Here is a 17,470-nt window from a genome sequence, read left to right as displayed (position 1 = left end):
GGTACACAGAAGTACATAAAGAATCAAATAGACAAAATTTCATTACCTAGCATTGTATATAGCTAACAGTTTAGTATATTATTTTCTTAGTACATTTAACCCTTGAACAACATGGATTTAAACTGTGTGGGTCCACCTATATGTGGATTTTTTTCCCATAAATACATACTGAATTCTATACAATCCTTGATTGATTGAATCCATGGATATGGAGTGCCGACTGTAAAGTTATATGTGGGCTTTTAACTGTGCAAGGCCGGGGGGTGGTTGATGCCCCTAACTCTTGCATTTTTCAAGGGTCACTGTATTCTTTTTTCTAAGTTGTGTATGTGACAAACCACCCCAAAACTTAGTGGCTTAAAACAATGACAACTCTTTAGCTGCTGATTCTGTAGGTCAGAAGTTAAGGCTGGGTTCAGTTGGGTGCTTCTGTTTCAGGCTGGTTGCCTCGTCTGTCTGTGGTGAGCTGCAGAACAGCTTGCCTTCTTTTGGCTGGGTTCTCTTATATGTGTAGGGCCTCAGCTTTGGTCAATATGGTCTCTAACCTGCCAGCAGGATAACTTGAATTTGTTCACATGACAGAATCTGGGGTCCCTAGGGAGACAGCGGAAGTGTGCAAGAGGCTTTGCATTTGCAAAGCAGGCTAAGCCACAAGCCTAGCTCAGATTTGAGGATTGGGGAAATAGACTCCAGCTCTAGAGGGGAGGAGCTGCAAACTCACATTTTCACGAATGTGGAAAGAGGAAGGTGTGAAGGTATGTGAGCATTTTTGCAATTTACTGCAGTGTGTATGCGTGTCATGTGTGTACACATAGGAGAACTGAGAGCATATGCAATTATACGTTCTGCACTTTTCATCTTCAGATAGGCTCCAAATCCAAGTTGCTAATTCAACTCTGTGATTATACTGGGGAGATTAAATGAAGTGCCTCAAAACGTATGTAGAACAGAGGAGGTTCTAACTCAGTAAGTCAGAAAAGAAAGAAATGTAACTTGTCTGGGAACTGCTTGAATTCCATTAGTCTCACTTCCTGGTTAGTTTTATTTCTCCTCTGATTTCTTTCCACGTGTGTTCTCCTGGTTGATGATACCAAGGCACTTGTGGTGGGAGAGCATCTGCTTCTGGGCCCCACTTCAGCCTCTCACCAGCTCTGAGATCTTGGAAAAGTCACTTGACCTTGTACCTCAGTGACTTCATCTGTTTAATGAAAATAACAACTGCTTCACAGAGTTATTGGGAGAGTCTAATTAACTCACGTGTATGGACATGTGTTGGTAACATATCTGTGTTATGTGTACCAGTGACTCTTTGATGCTTTTGCGAAAGTCTGTAACATTTTCTTAGTTAACATTTTTTTTTCCCACATCCCCAGAATTTTGAACTGGTTCTAGCTTTTCTTTAAGTCGTGTTTTTTCTTAAACCACTGTTGATTTCTGCTTAGTGCCTGTTAAAGAAAATGTGACTTTCACCAGCCTTAGCCTGTGCACTAATCTTAGAAAACCGTAGCCACTTCTATAATCTGATGGAGCCCCTTGCATAATGTCCGTCTTCTCTGATCAGAAATGACATTCTTGACATCAGTAGGTTCTTAGGCTTTTCTGACAGGAAATATTATTGAGGATGTATAATCAGTTATGGGATATGCTTGTCAATAAACTTTTCCTGCAAAAATAAATCAGAAATCATATTAAAGTAACATTATGAAAAAAATCTGTTTTCTTTAGTACTCCCCATGAAATGGTCATGCTTGAGGCTTATGAAAATTTTTATTTAGATGAAGGCTGTATATTTAATTTGTGTGCTGGCCATCTTTCCAATCAGCCAGTTTGCATACATTTCGTGTCCTAGCAGGAGGAAAATGGTTGTGGTCTAGAATCGACCTTTTCTCTGTCAAGTCTTTGTCACTTTTCTTTTCCCTTGACTGGCTGCTTCTACTTTCCAGACCTTGTGAATCTCACTATAAACCTTCTTTATTTCCTCCCCTTACCTTCATACATGTCTACCCACCCTAAGAAAGAGGAACTTCTTCCTAAAACTCCCCTTTGTTTCTTTTTGCCCTTTTCTGGACAGTGAATAATTAGAATCAATCTTCTCCCATTTAAAAAATGTGTCTCTACCCCTCATCACAGTTCATTTATTTAGTTTTTTCCTGTTCATTCATTTTTCCATTCATTTATTCATTCATTGTTCATCTGACAGCAACAGTGTTGTACGCAGTGTACTGGGTGCCACAAATAAAAAGACAAAGAGGTCCTGGCACTGACCTGTGGATTTTGCTCTGTTATAGGAGGGATAGTCAGTGAAAGTGACATTTGACCAGAGCCTTAAGAGAGTTGTAAACAAAGGCTTTGAGAGCCTTGGGGGTCGAGGGAGGAGACCACATTATTTATGCCTTCCTTCCTAGGAACCATAGCTATGTGCCCCTGTTTGACAAGAATTAGAGTCAGAAGGGGATGAGATAAAGAGCAGGACAGTGATTATTTAGAGCTGGATTGAGCCTTGTCATGTGAAACTAGGGTGCTGCACAGTTGTATATGCTAGTTACTGGGGTACGGTAGGGAAGAGTGGTGTATTAACCTGGGGCTAGGTTCTCACGTATGTTCTTCAGTTCTTAAAACGAAGCCAGTTAACAGTTGCCGAGAACCAACTGCCAATGAGTCTACGCATTTTATGTACTTCCTCTTATAGGAAACCTTTAGTGTAAGTATTATTGTCCCTTCTACAGATGAGCAAACTGAGGCTGCTAAAGGTTATATAACATCCCCAAGATCACACAGCTAGGAGGAAGCTGAGCTTATAATTCAAATCCAAAACATTGTTTCCTTAGCAGGTGCATTCCAATTTTAATAAAATATGCACAATGAAACTATTATCATAGTAAAATACAGTACATGCAATTCTGACTATGAGTGTTTTTAAGGTGGTTTGACAAAGAGGGACAGCCTTTGCAAAAATATGCTGCCAACATGAAGCCTTTTTTGGCCCTAATCCTGGTCACTAAGGACCACTGTGTTTAGCCAAACAAGTTGCAACCTTCGCCTCCTAGGGTCAGTTGTAACTGATACAATCTTTTTTTTTTTTTTAATTTATTTATTTTTGGCTGCATTGGATCTTCGTTGTTGCGTGCAGGCTTTCTTTAGTTGTGGTGAGCGGGGGCTACTCTTCATTGCGGTGTGCAGGCTTCTCATTGCAGTGGCTTGTCTTGTTGTGGAGCACGGGCTCTAGGTGCACGGGTTTCAGTAGTTGTGGCTGGCGGGCTCTAGAGCACAGGCTCAGTAGTTGTGGCGCACGGGCTTAGTCGCTCTGCAGCATGTGCGATCTTCCCGGACCAGGGCTCGAACCCATGTCCCCTGCATTGGCAGGCGGACTCTCAGCCACTGCGCCACCAGGGGAGCCCTGATACAATCTTAAGCAGTAGTCATGGGCCCAATTTTGGAGTTACAGAACTCTGCAGACTGTGCCCTCCCTCGAATTTATTATTACATCTCAGTTGTTCTCTTACTTTGAAAGGTTAGATATATTTAAAGGGGTTGGGCAGAGGAATGAAGTGGGAAACTAGGGAATTACTTTGGCATATGTGGCCTAGCTGTTAAAGATTTCTACTTCAAGCAAAGTATGTTTAAATCACTACAGGCTTCTTGCTCTTGTCCTTTGTCAAAATGTTTACACAGCTAACTACACCTAAAGGCACAGAAAAATTTCCCAACCAACCTAGCAATCAGTAGGGAGTGATTTCTAGAAGGAAAATATCCTTTTGTTTTGTTAGGCATGTGAGAAACTAGATGGCAGAGCTCACTCTACAAGGAGAGGACTCTTAGGAACACGTTTGGGAGACAGTTGGCCCTCTACGCAAGTCATGAGCATCTTTGTCTGTAGGCCCTTATCTCCCACATGGAGATGCCCCTTCTCCCCTAAAAACCACACAGACCTGGATCATTTTTCTTCTATGCTTAGTCCTCTCAGTGGCTTCCTTAGGCTCACAGGGTAATATATAGACTCCTTAGGATGCCATAAGAGCTGCTCTACTCCCCTCTACCCCATAGCCTGACCTCTGGGCCCCAGGCCATTTCTCAAGTCTTCTCCTTCCTCCCCGCTTCCCTCCCACACAACAGCAGATCTCTTGCTGTTCCCAGAACAGAATGGGCTGTTTCCCGCTTCTGGACTTTTGCTCGTGCCCAGTACTTGGTGCTTCGTTGCTCTCCTCCCCTAATTCTGCCTGTGAGTATGAAGACATGCTGTAGATGGCATGCTACAGTGTCACCAGGCTTGAATCATGCCACCTGTAAGATAACTTCATGGCACGTACCTTTGTGGGCCTGTTCCAGGGAACAGGAATCAAGTCTTAGTGGTTTTTGTTTGAGTCCCCAGCACCAGGGGAGGTGCTTGGTGCCCACTGGCTGGCAACGCATGACTGTTGAAGGAATTAGTGAATCATTAACTCTCTGGGCATTTCTTCTTTGGTTTCCAGAAGGAAAAGATTAAGCATAGCACTTTATATGTTTCCTACAAGGTGTTTTAGCCTTTTTTGAAATTCAGGGAAAAAATAAGTAAAACCTCTAATTAAACCAAGATTCTGAATTGATGACACTTTATTTCCCAGTAATGTTATAAATACTGCTGTCAGAAAACACTGGGGTTTAGTGAATCTTGGCTTTCTGTAGGTTAGGGGTGACATGTCAGACTAATGTTGGTATCTTGGGGATCATGAGATGGTGCCTTCTAGGGCCCATTTAGCAAAGGTCCTGGACCTTCCCAAGTGCTTGATTCAGGGCCCCCCTAGTGGGTCAGAGCTTGTGGCATCAAAAGAATAAGGGTGATGAATGATACTTGGAGCTGGGGAGTAAAAGGGACTGAATGTTTGAGAGCAGACTTCCTTGTAAGATGTTGGCTACCCTCTCTGCCTGGCAGGAATGGGGTTTGTATGAGCTCCTGACAGGGGAGCAACAGCCTTATTCTGAAAAATAAAGCAAGCAAGAAAACAAACAGAAATCCCCAAATACAGCAAGCTAACATTTCTGGAGTACTTACTCTGAGCCCAGCACTCTGCCAAGCACTTCCTGAAGCGTTCATCCTGAAGCCTTCTGCTTCCATAGCATGACACATGTACTCTGAGACCTAGTCCATGGTTTTCCATGGTTATACATATGTTTATGTATACCTGTAGTGTGATAGTGTGTATGTGTGTACGTATACATATCCACACACACACATATATCTACATGCATATATTTCTTTGGCCTGTCTTCTGAAAGGGTCGAGAAACAATGGTGCTTTTGTAGGAATAAGCACACCTAAGCACCTGGATCTTATTCTCTAATATCACTGCCCTCTAAAATGAACCACACTCCTCAGGGAAATGTTAATTCCAGGGCTGAGGCAAGATGATCTTGACACATCTTGTTAGGCCAGAAAGTAAGGAACTGATAAGAAATAAAAAGACATCTTAAGGGGCACAGGAAAACAGATTGAAGAGGCTTCTATTGGCCAAATCTGGGATAATCTGAGCACCAAAATTATTAATTATAGTATGAATTCTAAACAGTTGGGTAGGCGGAATTAATAATTCCATACTGATGACGGATGGATGGATGGATGGGGGGAAGGTAGGAGATTTTTGCTTAATAACTGCCAGGTGCCAACTAGTAAATGTGGAGGGAGTGCTGGAGCAGGAAAAATCAGCATATCATCACCATCATAGTAAAATTGGATCAAGCAAGACTCATCAGTCGTTGCTAAATCTAAGCAGAAATGTGGAGGAACAGGATATTTACATGGTGTTAAAGTCCCTCCCACAGATTGCTTATTAGTTGGAAGGGAAAAATAGTCATTACAGAATGAAGAAATTGGACTACGCTTTGACCAGGATCAAAATTAAAATCACCATTGAAAGGTGGACAAACATGTGCCTCCAGATGTGATATCCTGAGAAGAATACAACATTGTCTCTGTGGTAGTGGTATTCTGGCCAGGAATGTATAACCTGAATCTAATCATGAGGAAACATCAGACATATGTTCTACTGAAAAAGCAGGGGGAGGGAGAGCTGTATCCTTCAAAAGTATCACGATCATAAAAGACAAAGAAAGGCTGTGGAAATGTTCCAGATTAAAGGAGGTCGAAGAGACTTGGCAACTAAATGCAGTATGTGACTCAAGACTGCATCCTGTACATAAAGGATGGGGGCCATAAAGATCGTGATTGGCTCACTTGACAAAATTGGACTATGCATGGTCGATTAAAGTATGGCATCCATGTTAAATTTCCTAAAGTTAGGAACTGTACTGTGGTTATATAAAGGAAAATCCCTGTTTTTAGAAAATACACACTGATGTATTTAGGTGTTAAAGCCCATGATTATATGTAGCTTATTCTCAAATGGTTTGTGGCATGCACACACACACAATTTTATTTATGTATATATATATATATATATACTTAAATATACACATATGTAAAATAGAGAGTAGGCAAAAAAAGGGAAATGGTAAAATGTTAACAATAGCAATAAATAACAATAGATGAACCTGAGTAAAGGGTCAAAGAGTATATGTATGTTTTTGTATTATTCATATTCTTGCAACTTCTGTTTGAAATTACTCCCCAATAAAAGGTTTAACAATTAAAAGTGTATATCATGACCACACCAATGATGTTTTCTAAATAAATATTTCTTTTATTTTCTGTTTTTTCTCCTGTTTCTTTTCTCTCCTCTTTCTCTGCCCCTTCCTTAGAAGTCCAAGGCTGGCGAGAAGGGCATCGCTGTGGGGCAGACGGTCATCACGAAGCATCGCAACACCCGGTACTACAGCTGCAGGGTGATCGCTGTGACGGCGCAGACCTTCTATGAGGTCGTGTTTGATGACGGCTCCTTCAGCAGAGACACGTTCCCCGAGGATATCGTGGTGAGTAAGGTCCTGGGTGCCTGCTCCCCAGTTTACTTTTTGTATAACTAAACCAGCTGAACCTCTTGGGACTCTTTACTTCGGCTCTTGAAGTAACTCATTTCATTTAATATTTGATTTCAGGTGTTCTGTTTTCCCACCACAAAGAGTATTGTTTTCTAGGAGGTTCCTTAGCCGTCATTCTAAATAGTAGATGAACTTAGAATCATCTTCCCAAATTCTTTTAACTAAGTGAAAAATGTGTGTGGTCAGAAACATAAAATGTGAATTCACCTGTTCTTTTCTGTTACAAAGTATTTGTATATTTGAATCCCTTTATTCTTTTTCTTTCTGCTTAGCTGGAGAATATGGCTTTTATTAATCTGACCTGACAGTGACATCTGTGATCAGACAGAAACATCTGTGGATGTTTCATATGGGAGTAACAAAAATCACGCAAGAAAAAGGCCCTGACTTTTCCCGAGTTTCTTAACTGTGGTCTGGAGTGGGAAACATGCGTGCCAGTCTGTTTGTGTGTCTCAGGGACTTGCCTTTGAGCAGGATGTTTCACAAGAAAAGCACTTTCAGCAGAAGGTTTTTTGAAACTGAGATCAAATCAGATAACTGAGACCAGGGTTAGTCTTCTGGTCATCTTGTTATCCCTTCTTCATTTAAGGGGAATGTCCATCTGGGGAGCCAGGCCTCACTAATGTAACTTCTGCCTTGTCCTGGGTCTGTTGATGATATGCCCTTGTTTGTATTTGGAAAGATGTTATTCTTTAAAAGTAGTAATTATGCACTATGTGCAACTGATAATTAAATGTAACCTTATGAGGTTGCTTATAAATATTTCTAGAATTTTGGTCTCCTGGGGCCGAAGAAACATTGATTCAGTTAGCTTTGTTAGGCTTACTTCTCTATGCCTTTAAGAAGGACAAGTACGTAAACACAAGTTACCTTATTTGAAAGATTTTAAAGCAGATGAGTTTAAACAAATTAAAAATCCCAGGACTTGATCATACACCAAAAGGGTGAGTTACGTTTCTTTGCAGAATTCCACCTGGAGCTTTGCTTTACCGCACTGCCATTGCTCTTCATAAGCAGCAGCCCTTAGGTGCCATGCTCCCCTTGTTAGACTAGGCCACCCCTTCAAGCACGCAGTATCTGCTGTGTGCCAAGCATCACACTGGGTGCGGGCAGAGATAATGAGAAAGAAGGTGTGATTCCTGCTCAGTCTGGGGGGAGGCAGGCTGGTAAATAGGTGCTTTCTAGACAGTGCGCTAAATGCTATAAATGAGCCAGAAGCGACTTCCCACCTGTTGGGGTCAGGAGACCTGAGTCAGAGAGTCCGCAAGGTCAGTAGGGCTGACACTGCTGGACACACACCACGCGCCAGGACTGCTTCAGGAGCTTGACACGCATGAATCACTTCATCCTCACAACCGCACACGCTTACAAGCCGAGTTTTCTACCTCTGGCTACTGCAGAAACTGAGGCACAAAGCAGTAAATAACTTTCGCAAGGTGACCCACAGCTAGCTAAGTGTCAGAAAGCGTATTCAGTCCCAGAGTTGGGCTCCAGAGCCTCTGTTCTTAACCCCTGGGAAGAAAGGACATTTAGAATGGGAGATAAAGAGGTATGTGAGGGCAAGAAAGGCAAAGAAACACACAGGCTCTCGTCAGCCCTGCCCAGCCTACACACTTATTTCAGAATCAGTCAGCCTTCTTTTGTGCAGGCTGTCAATACTGAGCCAGCCAAAGAGAGAAACCTTTGTTGGGGAGCATACTGGGGATGGGACACAGACTTCTGAGCACTGATCCCAACACCTGAGCAAATAGTTAGGTCTTTATCCACGAGAGTATTTAACGAACCCTAAATTCCCTTTCACTTCACGAGCCTCCGCACACCCAGCTGGTCTTAAGCTTTCTTGGATTGTCTTCAGCTTGTACGTTGGAAAAGAGTGGCTGTGATCCTAGGAGTTTTTTGAATCCACAAGCCTTCCCTTTGATAACTTCGGTTCCCACTCTCTGTGAACCCACACAAGTTTGGTTTAAAGTATTTGTGGGTGTTGTGAGAACAAGGCTCTAAAATTTATAAGATTGTTCAGAAGCACCTTGGCATTTAAATCAACAAGAATGGAAAAGCAAAAATTCTCTACAGCTTGATTAGCTATTACTTAGCATATGTGATAAGGATTTGCGGTTTAGCAGTGGGGCGTGTGTGTGTGCGTGTGTGTGCGTGTACGTGTGTGTGGCCACAGCTCTAGCCTGGGAGGGAGGCGGTGCTCATGGTGGCGTGAGTTCATGTAGATTGGAGAGGGGCGTCTGTATGAATTTGCGTGAATGATAATATTTTTCAGGGAAAAGAATTATAATTGTCTTGGAGCAGGTCTTCTCTCTTTCATCCAGCCTGTCCTCCCTCGATATTCCCCAGCGCCCTTTCCTGTCTGGTACATTTTTGGTTATTTGTTCCAGGCCTCTTCCACCAACCAAGTAGGAATATTTGTCATGTTGTATTTTCAAATTTCACATACTTTCTAATAATGTCACCGTTTGTTGGCTGCTGTGGCCTCTTCCTCTTTGTTCTCTTGGTGCTGAATGAGACATCCCCAGCTTTCCTCCTTTGGTGGCTCCATAGGGAAGGTTTTATTTTTCCTTATAATATTATATTAGGGTTCTCCAGAGCAATAGAGTCAGTAAGAGTAGTGTGTCTGTGTGTGTGTGTTTACTATATTACAAGTACATATGTATAATATGTATGATTTATTATAAGGAGTTGGCTCAGGTGATTTTGGAAGCTGAGAAGTCCCAAGATCGTAGTCAGCAGACTGAAGATAGGAGAGCAGACAGTGTAATTCTAGTTCAAGGGCCAGCAGGCTCAAGACCCAGGAAGAGCTTCAAGTCGAGTCAGGAAAAAACTGAGTCCCAACTCAAAACCAGTCAGGCAAGAAGAATTCCCCTTTATTTGGGAAAGGGTCAGCCTTTTTGTTCTCTTCAGGCCTTCACTTGGTTGCATGGGCCCTAGAAGGATCGTCTGCTTTGTCTATCAATTCACATACTAAAGTCATCCAATAACACCCTCACAGACTCACCTCGAATAATGTTTGACCAAATACCTAATATCTGGGCACCTGTGGCCCTGTCAAGTTGACGCATAAAATTAACCATCACATATGTATTGTCCTGGGGCGTTTTAGGAGACTGCTTACCTTGTGATGTCAGAAGCTCTGACTCCTAGGCAGAATGTAATTTCCCTTTCTGTAAAGCAGCTACGCTGTCTTGGTCGGTTTGCAGCACTCTGTAGATCCGCTCCATTAGCTATGTGCTCTGTCCTGCTCATCATCCAGGTTCCCAAAAGGCGAAGTCATGGATTTTACAAAGCGAGCTTTTAAAATTTAAAGGATTGTCAGGGATGGATGGGGGTCTGTGTTTCCCACCGAAATTAAAGAAAGCTACATGATTAAATGCCCTCATAGTATGTCAACTAGACTTCAGTTGGATATGGGGAATTTGATGTTATATTTCAAAACATAATGTATGTGTATAATTAAGTATGTTATAAATATGTTCACATATAAATCATATATATATATTTAAAAAAATGCTTTGCTGAAACCCTTTGGAGAGATAGGGGTTTTGGGAAGCATGAGCCACCCATTCTCCTTGCATGACCCTGCAATAAACCTATCTCTGCTCCCCTCCCCTCCCAAAAAAAAAAGAATCATACTCATTCTTATACGTGATATAATGTAACTACATTTATATCACCGTTTTTCAGCCCATGTGGGTTAATTCTTATGATTGTCCCGCTTCCACTTTTGCTATCCATCAACATCAGAACTGTCTTCTGGGAGATGGAAACCCTGCTTGGTTCCCTAATGGGGAGTTTCATCAGGACAGAAGAAAAATGTGACCATGTCTGCCTCTGTCTCAGCATCTTGCAGATTGTGGCAGAATAATTATTTGTGTGGAAACATTAAATGTATTCCATATTCCTCAGAGAAATCTTGTTTTCATTAGATAATATACCTGTGCCGTCTGAAACGGGGGGTAGAAAATGATTTTTTCTTCTGTTTGTCTGAAAACTCTCTAATCCACACAATGTGCTTAATCAGGCGTGAGTGCTTCTGGGAAGGCCCTTTCATCAAAGGCAACATGACGTCAGCGTGACTGGCTAGGGGAGAACTAGCTTCTCTAAGCTGCGGGTACTTGCTAACTAGAACTGCCGTAAGGGTGCAACACAACTTCAGTTTTTTTAACTATGAAAATAAAATCTAGAACATCAAGTTTAATTATCCCAAAGTGCTTATTTACATATAAATATAGTCCTTTATGAAGCCTGATGCTTTAGTAAAGAAATGCATTCCCTTATTTATAGAAATCACTGATTATGATCACGTTATGCTCCCAACAGAAGAGAAACCTTTAATGCAGGCTGGCCTATCCATGTTTGAAAATAAATTTGCTGGGCATTAAAATGCCTTTGTTAGGGTTATGTGACTAGAGGGAGTGTCTGGAGTTGTAGAGAGAAACATTCTTTGGACTACCAGAAAATTTCTTTCCAGACCTAGGTACTTTATTTCTGTGATAGCCAGAAAAATGTCCCAAATCTTTTCTCTCAACAGTACACCTGCAGGATATGTGTATCGGCCCAGTTAAACACAGCATGCAATCTGTAGCTGTCAAGGGAAGTAACAAAAGATGTATTGCTACACGCCTCCATCTGTCAGTCTATGAAACTGCGACACACTTCCTGATGAATTTTTTTGTAGTCTCCTACTATTTTGATGGGGATGAAAGTTGCCCACAGGAGAGAATTCAAGGGGCATGGCGATTCCAGGGCCCCCTATTACCCTTTGCTAAAACCTGGGATCCTCTGGCATGCCTATGATGACCCTAGAATGATGGCTGCTCCCTTCCTCTGCACTTGGAGCTCATTTCAAGGGAGGAAGATGGTGCAGTGTGATCCGGATAGTTTCAGGACAAGCACTTAACGTTCACCACTGGGCTTGAGAAGAGAAACAGGACCATTTAGAAATTCGACAGCAAGAGTCCATCACCGAAATTTCCATGAAGACTTGCTACATTTTTCAGCGTCCGTTGAAATGTGAAAAAAGCACGAGAACTGTACACTTCAGGATTCTAGGGATGGACTGTCATGGCCTTTAGTTTTTGTGGGCTGTACAGTGCAAACTGAAATTCTTAAAGCTAATTTTTTCCTCAGTTATAGGCAGGTTGCTCAAACCTGTTTGAAGCCCATTTTTCCCCCACTAAAAAGGGAATAATAATTTATACCTTCTGAGGTTATTGAAAGGACTAAATGAGCTAATTTACCATGTAGCTAACATGGTAGGCACAAAATCAAAATTTTTAGGTAATTAACTTCAGTCTGTAGAACTTTTTTTTCCCTTTTTCCTCCCCCATCTAGTTTATGCTGCCCTTTTCTGGTCTTGATGAAATCTGGTTAGAAGATGTGTCCTTAGAACTTTATTCCTACTTGTTAGGTTAAATGGGTATCTGTACAGGTGAGATTTCACTGAGTCAGATTATTGTTTCCACTTGCTGTAAAGCAGTCCTGGCATCTTTAGACTTTGTAGTAACCCAGTTCTCTGCATTTGTGCATGTATTTTTCTACATGTTTATAAAGTGTTATTTCATTGGCTTTTCATGACAAACCCGGCTCCAGAATAAGTTCGTGCTCATTTCATAGATATGATAATTGCTGAGTCACAAAAACCCTATGATTTGTGCGAGTTCCCCAAATTAGGGGTGACAGAGGCAGGTGCAGAATGTAGGTTGGCCCCCTGCATTCCATTGCTTGTTGCCTCTGTGCTTTGGGGCACCTTTCCAGGAATTCTGCTCTCTGTGACTTTAGTGTCGCTGTGGTAGAAGACCTTGTACCTAACTGCTCAGGGTTCAGCACCTCCACAAGGCCCCACTTGGCAAGTGTAGGCGTAGGGGTGACTCTGAATGTGCAGGATACAAAAGAAAATATCTGAGGGGGTTTTAGAAACTAAGAAAAAAGTTTTCCAAGAAACTCTATCTTATGTTATAGGATCCTGGGAAGTGTTTTTGGATTCCTGTTGGCACCTAGATTGTGAGGTACCCTGGATTTTTAAGTCAGATGGAAGTCATGCCCCATCCCAGACCATCTGTGTTATGTGTGCTACAGACTGATGCTCCCCCCACCCACCCCCAGTCTTGATTCTTCTAGAATCAATGGAATTTGCCAGAGAAGGCTCCAGGAACTTTTACTGGTTTAGGATTCTGTAGGTATGGCCCACATGGCATTTAACCGCTCAAGAGGGGCACCCTTGCTTCTCTTTCTTGGCTGTAGAGCTGAGAGTCTGTGAGGTGAAGGGCTTTGCCAAATTCCTGTGGATTTTTACGTCCTTGGGAAGCCTTTTATACATGTAAAAAAAAAGAACCTGTTATTACTTTGATTTTAATCAATATTCAGTTTAAAATCTACTTTTTTAAGCCTTCACATTCAGCTAACAAATTTTCTTATTTATAAATCTAAAATTTTTTACATAAAAATTTAAAACAAACTCATTTGTTCCTTGATTAATGTTTATATAATGTATAAATTGATAGATCAAATTCTAACCATTTTACATTTAAGTAATCAAATTTCCTTGGACATCTTAACTATGCTTATAGGTTTAATGTATGTAATCCTCACAAATGTCACAATTTTTTTAAGCACTCAGTGTCCATAATGCTAATAAATTAGACATTAATTTAGCAGTTCAAATTCTTCTGTTTTAAACATCTTCAAAAAGCAAACAACACATACAGCAGTACAGTATTTACAAAGCATATTACTGCACCTTTATATGAACACAGTTTACATTGGATAATCTGTTAAATACAATCTGTATTTAAACATTTTAATGATAGATAAGTAAATAGAATCTACCCACCAAGGGGGAGTAGTATTACTATGCTGGCTAGGAGTTTACTAAGAAAAAATAATCAAAGAACCTCAAGGCCATTCAGAGGCATAGACTCTGGTTATATCTTTGAGGACTAAATCTGCAGTTGCTGGGCAGGGGCTCCTACCTAAGGTCAGCTTTCATCTGATTCTTCAACTCTCTAAATTATGTGCTCTTCACCGAGGCTCTAACTAGTTTCATAAGTTTCATGAACTGTCTCAAGTTGGTGGGGGTGAGTACTTACCAGGTCCTGGTAAGTACATTTTTGTTCTCTTTTGTGTAATTCTGGTGTGGCTTTTTGCCTTAAAACCTGGGGCATACTAACAGAATGTTGAAGCCCTTATTTGAGTTGGACTCCCTTTCTGTTTTATAAATTGTATGCATCTCTGCCCATGATTCTGTAGCTATCATATTGACAGTTTCCATTCAGCATTGTGATCCTCTGAAGAAAAGTATGTCATTGCCCTGGTGTCCCATGCAGGATATTAACTAGTAGCCCTGAAGACACAGTGTCAATTACATTTTTCTTCAGATACATGCCTCCTTCACTTGACAGTATTTCTCTTATTTCTCTTTTGGCGATTATCTCAAGGTGATTGGTTTGAGGAACTTATTCCCAGGAGACAGTTTTTGGTGTTTCTTTCCCATCCGTTTCTTTCCAAGGGAACTCAAAGGTATATAGCATCTCATCTTCACTCTAACAAGATAAAAATAACTACATTGAACTTCGGGGCGGTGTTATTAATTTCCAGGACTTTATTGTCTCTTTTCAACACAGGGCTTAATCCCAAGGGTGGCGGTCACCATGATCCAAATCTACCCGTGTTTGGGAATATCCAATCATAGCATTCTTTTTGACCTATGTATTCAGTGCTGTTTTAGGCACCATGGAGGATTCAAGATGTGTAAGCATAGGTGAAGGAGTGATGCTGGGTGTTCTGGAGGCAAAATAAAATACCCAAGTGGATTTGAAAGACTAAGAAAAATGTTGTTATCAGAAACAGTCTATGCTGTGGGATTCTGGGAAGCTCATGGATTTTCTTTTCTTTTCCAAGTTTTTAAAAAAATTTATTTTATTGAAGTATAGGTGATTTACAATGTTGTGTTAATTTCTGCTGTACAGGAAAGTGATTCAGTTGTCTATCTATCTCTACACATTCTTTTTTATATTCCTTCCATTATGGTTTATCATAGGATATTAAATATAGTTGCCTGTGCTGTACAGTAGGCAGCTTTGTTGTTTATCCAGTCTGTGTATAATAGTTTGCATCTGCTAATCCCAAACTCCCACTCCATCCCTCCTGCACCTGCCTCCCCCTTGGCAACCACAAGTCTCTTCTCTATGTCTTTGAGTCTATTTCTGTTGCATAAATAAGTTAATTTGTGTCATATTTTAGATTCCACATACAAATGATATCATTTGGTATTTATCTTTCTTTTTATGACTTACTTCACTTAGTATGATAATCTCTAGGTCCATCATGTTGCTGAAAATGGCATTATTTCATTCTTTTTTATGGCTGAATAGTATTCCATTATATATATATATATATATATACCACATCTTCTTTATCCATTCATCTGTTGATGGACATTTAGATTGTTTCCATGTCTTGGCTATTGTGAATAGTGCTTCTATGGACATAGGGGTGCATGTATCTTTTTGAATTATAGTTTTGTCCAGATATATGTCCAGGGGTGGGACTGCTGGATCATACGGCAGCTCAATTTTTAGTTTTTAACAGAACCTCCATACTGTTTTCCATAGTGGAAAACACTATGGAATTCCAATTTACATTCCTACCAACAGTGTATGTGGGTTCCCTTTTCTCTACACCCTCTCCAGCATTTGTTATTTGTAGATTTTTAAATGATGGCCATTCTGACTGCTGTGAGGTGGTACCTCATTGTAGTTTTGATTTGCATTTATCTAATAATTAGTGATGATGAGCATCTTTTCATATGCCTATTGACAACCTGTATGTCCTCTTTGGAGAAATGTCTATTTAGGTCTTCTGCCCATTTTTTGATTGGGTCATTTGCTTTTTTGTTCTTGAGTTGTATGAGTTATTTGTATATTTTGGAAATTAAGCTCTTGTTGGTCATATCGTTTGCAAATATTTTCTCCCAGTCTAGGTTGTCTTTTCATTTTTATTACGGTTTCCTTTGCTGTGCAAAAGCTTCTAAGTTTGATTAGGTACCATTTGTTTATTTTTGCTTTTACTTTTATTGCCTTGGGAGATTGACCATTGATCATTGGTATGATTTATGTCAGAGAATATTTTGCCTATGTTCTAGGAGTTTTATGGTGTCATGTCTTATATTTAAGTCTTTAAGCCATTTTGAGTTTATTTTTTTGTATGGTGTGAAGGTGTGTTCTAACTTCATTGATTTACATGTGGCTGTCCAACTTTTCCAACACTGCTTGCTGAAGAGACTGTCTTTTCTCCATTGTATAATCTTTTCTCTGTTGTATAATCTTGCCTCCTTTGTTGAAGATTAATTGACTGTAGATGTGTGGGTTTATTTCTGGGCTCTCTATTCTGTTCCATTGACCCACCTGTCTGTTGTTGTGCCAATACCACACTATTTTGATTACTTTATCTTTGTAGTATTGTCTGAAGTCTGAGAGGGTTATGCCTCCTGCTTTGTTCTTTTTCCTCAGGATTGCTTTGGGAATTCTGGGTCTTTTATAGTTCCATATAAATTTTAAAATTATTTGTTCTAGTTCTGTGAAAAACATCATGGGTAATTTGATAGGGATCGCATTAAATCTGTAGGTTGCTTTGGGTAGTATGGCTATTTTAACAATATTAATTTTTCCAATCCAAAAGCATGGGATATCGTTCCATTTTTTTGGAATCATCTTCAATTTCCTTTATTAATAGTTTATAGTTCTCAGCATATAAGTCTTTCACCTCCTTGCTCAGGTTTACTCTTAAGTTTTTTTTGTTTTGATGCAATTTTAAAAGGGATTTTTTTTTTTTTTTACATTCCCTTTCTGATATTTCCCTGTTAGTGTAAAGGCATGCAGTCAATTTCTGTGTGTTAATCTTGTATCCTGCTACCTTGCTGAATTTGCTTATCAGTTCTAGTAGTTTTTGTGTGGAGTCTTTAGGGTTTTCTATATATAGTATCATGCCATCTGCATATAATGACAATTTTACCTCTTGGGAAGCTCCTGGATTTTCAAGTCAAGTGGCCACGGAGACATTATAGTGATAGAGACCAAGCTGATGAAGAGATACCTCTTGTTATGAGGCCACCTCAGCTTTGGGAATTCATGCCCCATCTCAGCCCATTTGTGTTATATTTTCATCACTGATGCCCCTTACATCCCATCACCCCAACCAGGGGCTGATCTGAAAGATTTTACGAGAAAAATACCCAGTGAAGTTTACTAAAAGTAAGTTCAGAGACGGAAGCAATGGTGATGGACCAGAGGGTTGAAGGAGGTCACTTCAGGGAGGAGATGAACTAGGTTACTGACTTGTAAGAGTTGTGTATTTTAGATACAAGCCCTTTGCCAAATATTTAGCATTTTTTCTCCAAGTCTGAATAATATTTCGTTGTATAACATATTTTGTTTACTCATTTGTCAGTTGATGGCTGTAAATCCAGTTGATTAGATTATTTCTAGTTTGGGGGCTA

At 40.4% G+C, this 17,470-nt stretch overlaps 1 protein-coding gene across 3 annotated transcripts in view; it reads left to right on the top strand.

The window, feature by feature from the left end:
• Positions 1-17,470, top strand: part of KDM4C (lysine demethylase 4C) — a 404,294-nt gene that overhangs the window by 340,680 nt on the left and 46,144 nt on the right. For all 3 annotated transcript variants that reach the window (XM_004279122.3, XM_049711313.1, XM_033404418.2), the window contains one exon: positions 6,733-6,903. In XM_004279122.3, the coding sequence (XP_004279170.1) occupies positions 6,733-6,903 (171 nt within the window). The remainder of the gene's footprint in view (positions 1-6,732; positions 6,904-17,470) is intronic.

The sequence above is a fragment of the Orcinus orca genome, chromosome 6 (assembly GCF_937001465.1).
Source record: "Orcinus orca chromosome 6, mOrcOrc1.1, whole genome shotgun sequence".
NCBI lineage: Eukaryota > Metazoa > Chordata > Mammalia > Artiodactyla > Delphinidae > Orcinus > Orcinus orca.
Note: the sequence above shows the minus strand (reverse complement) of the source record. Positions and strands in the feature narration are given on the sequence as shown.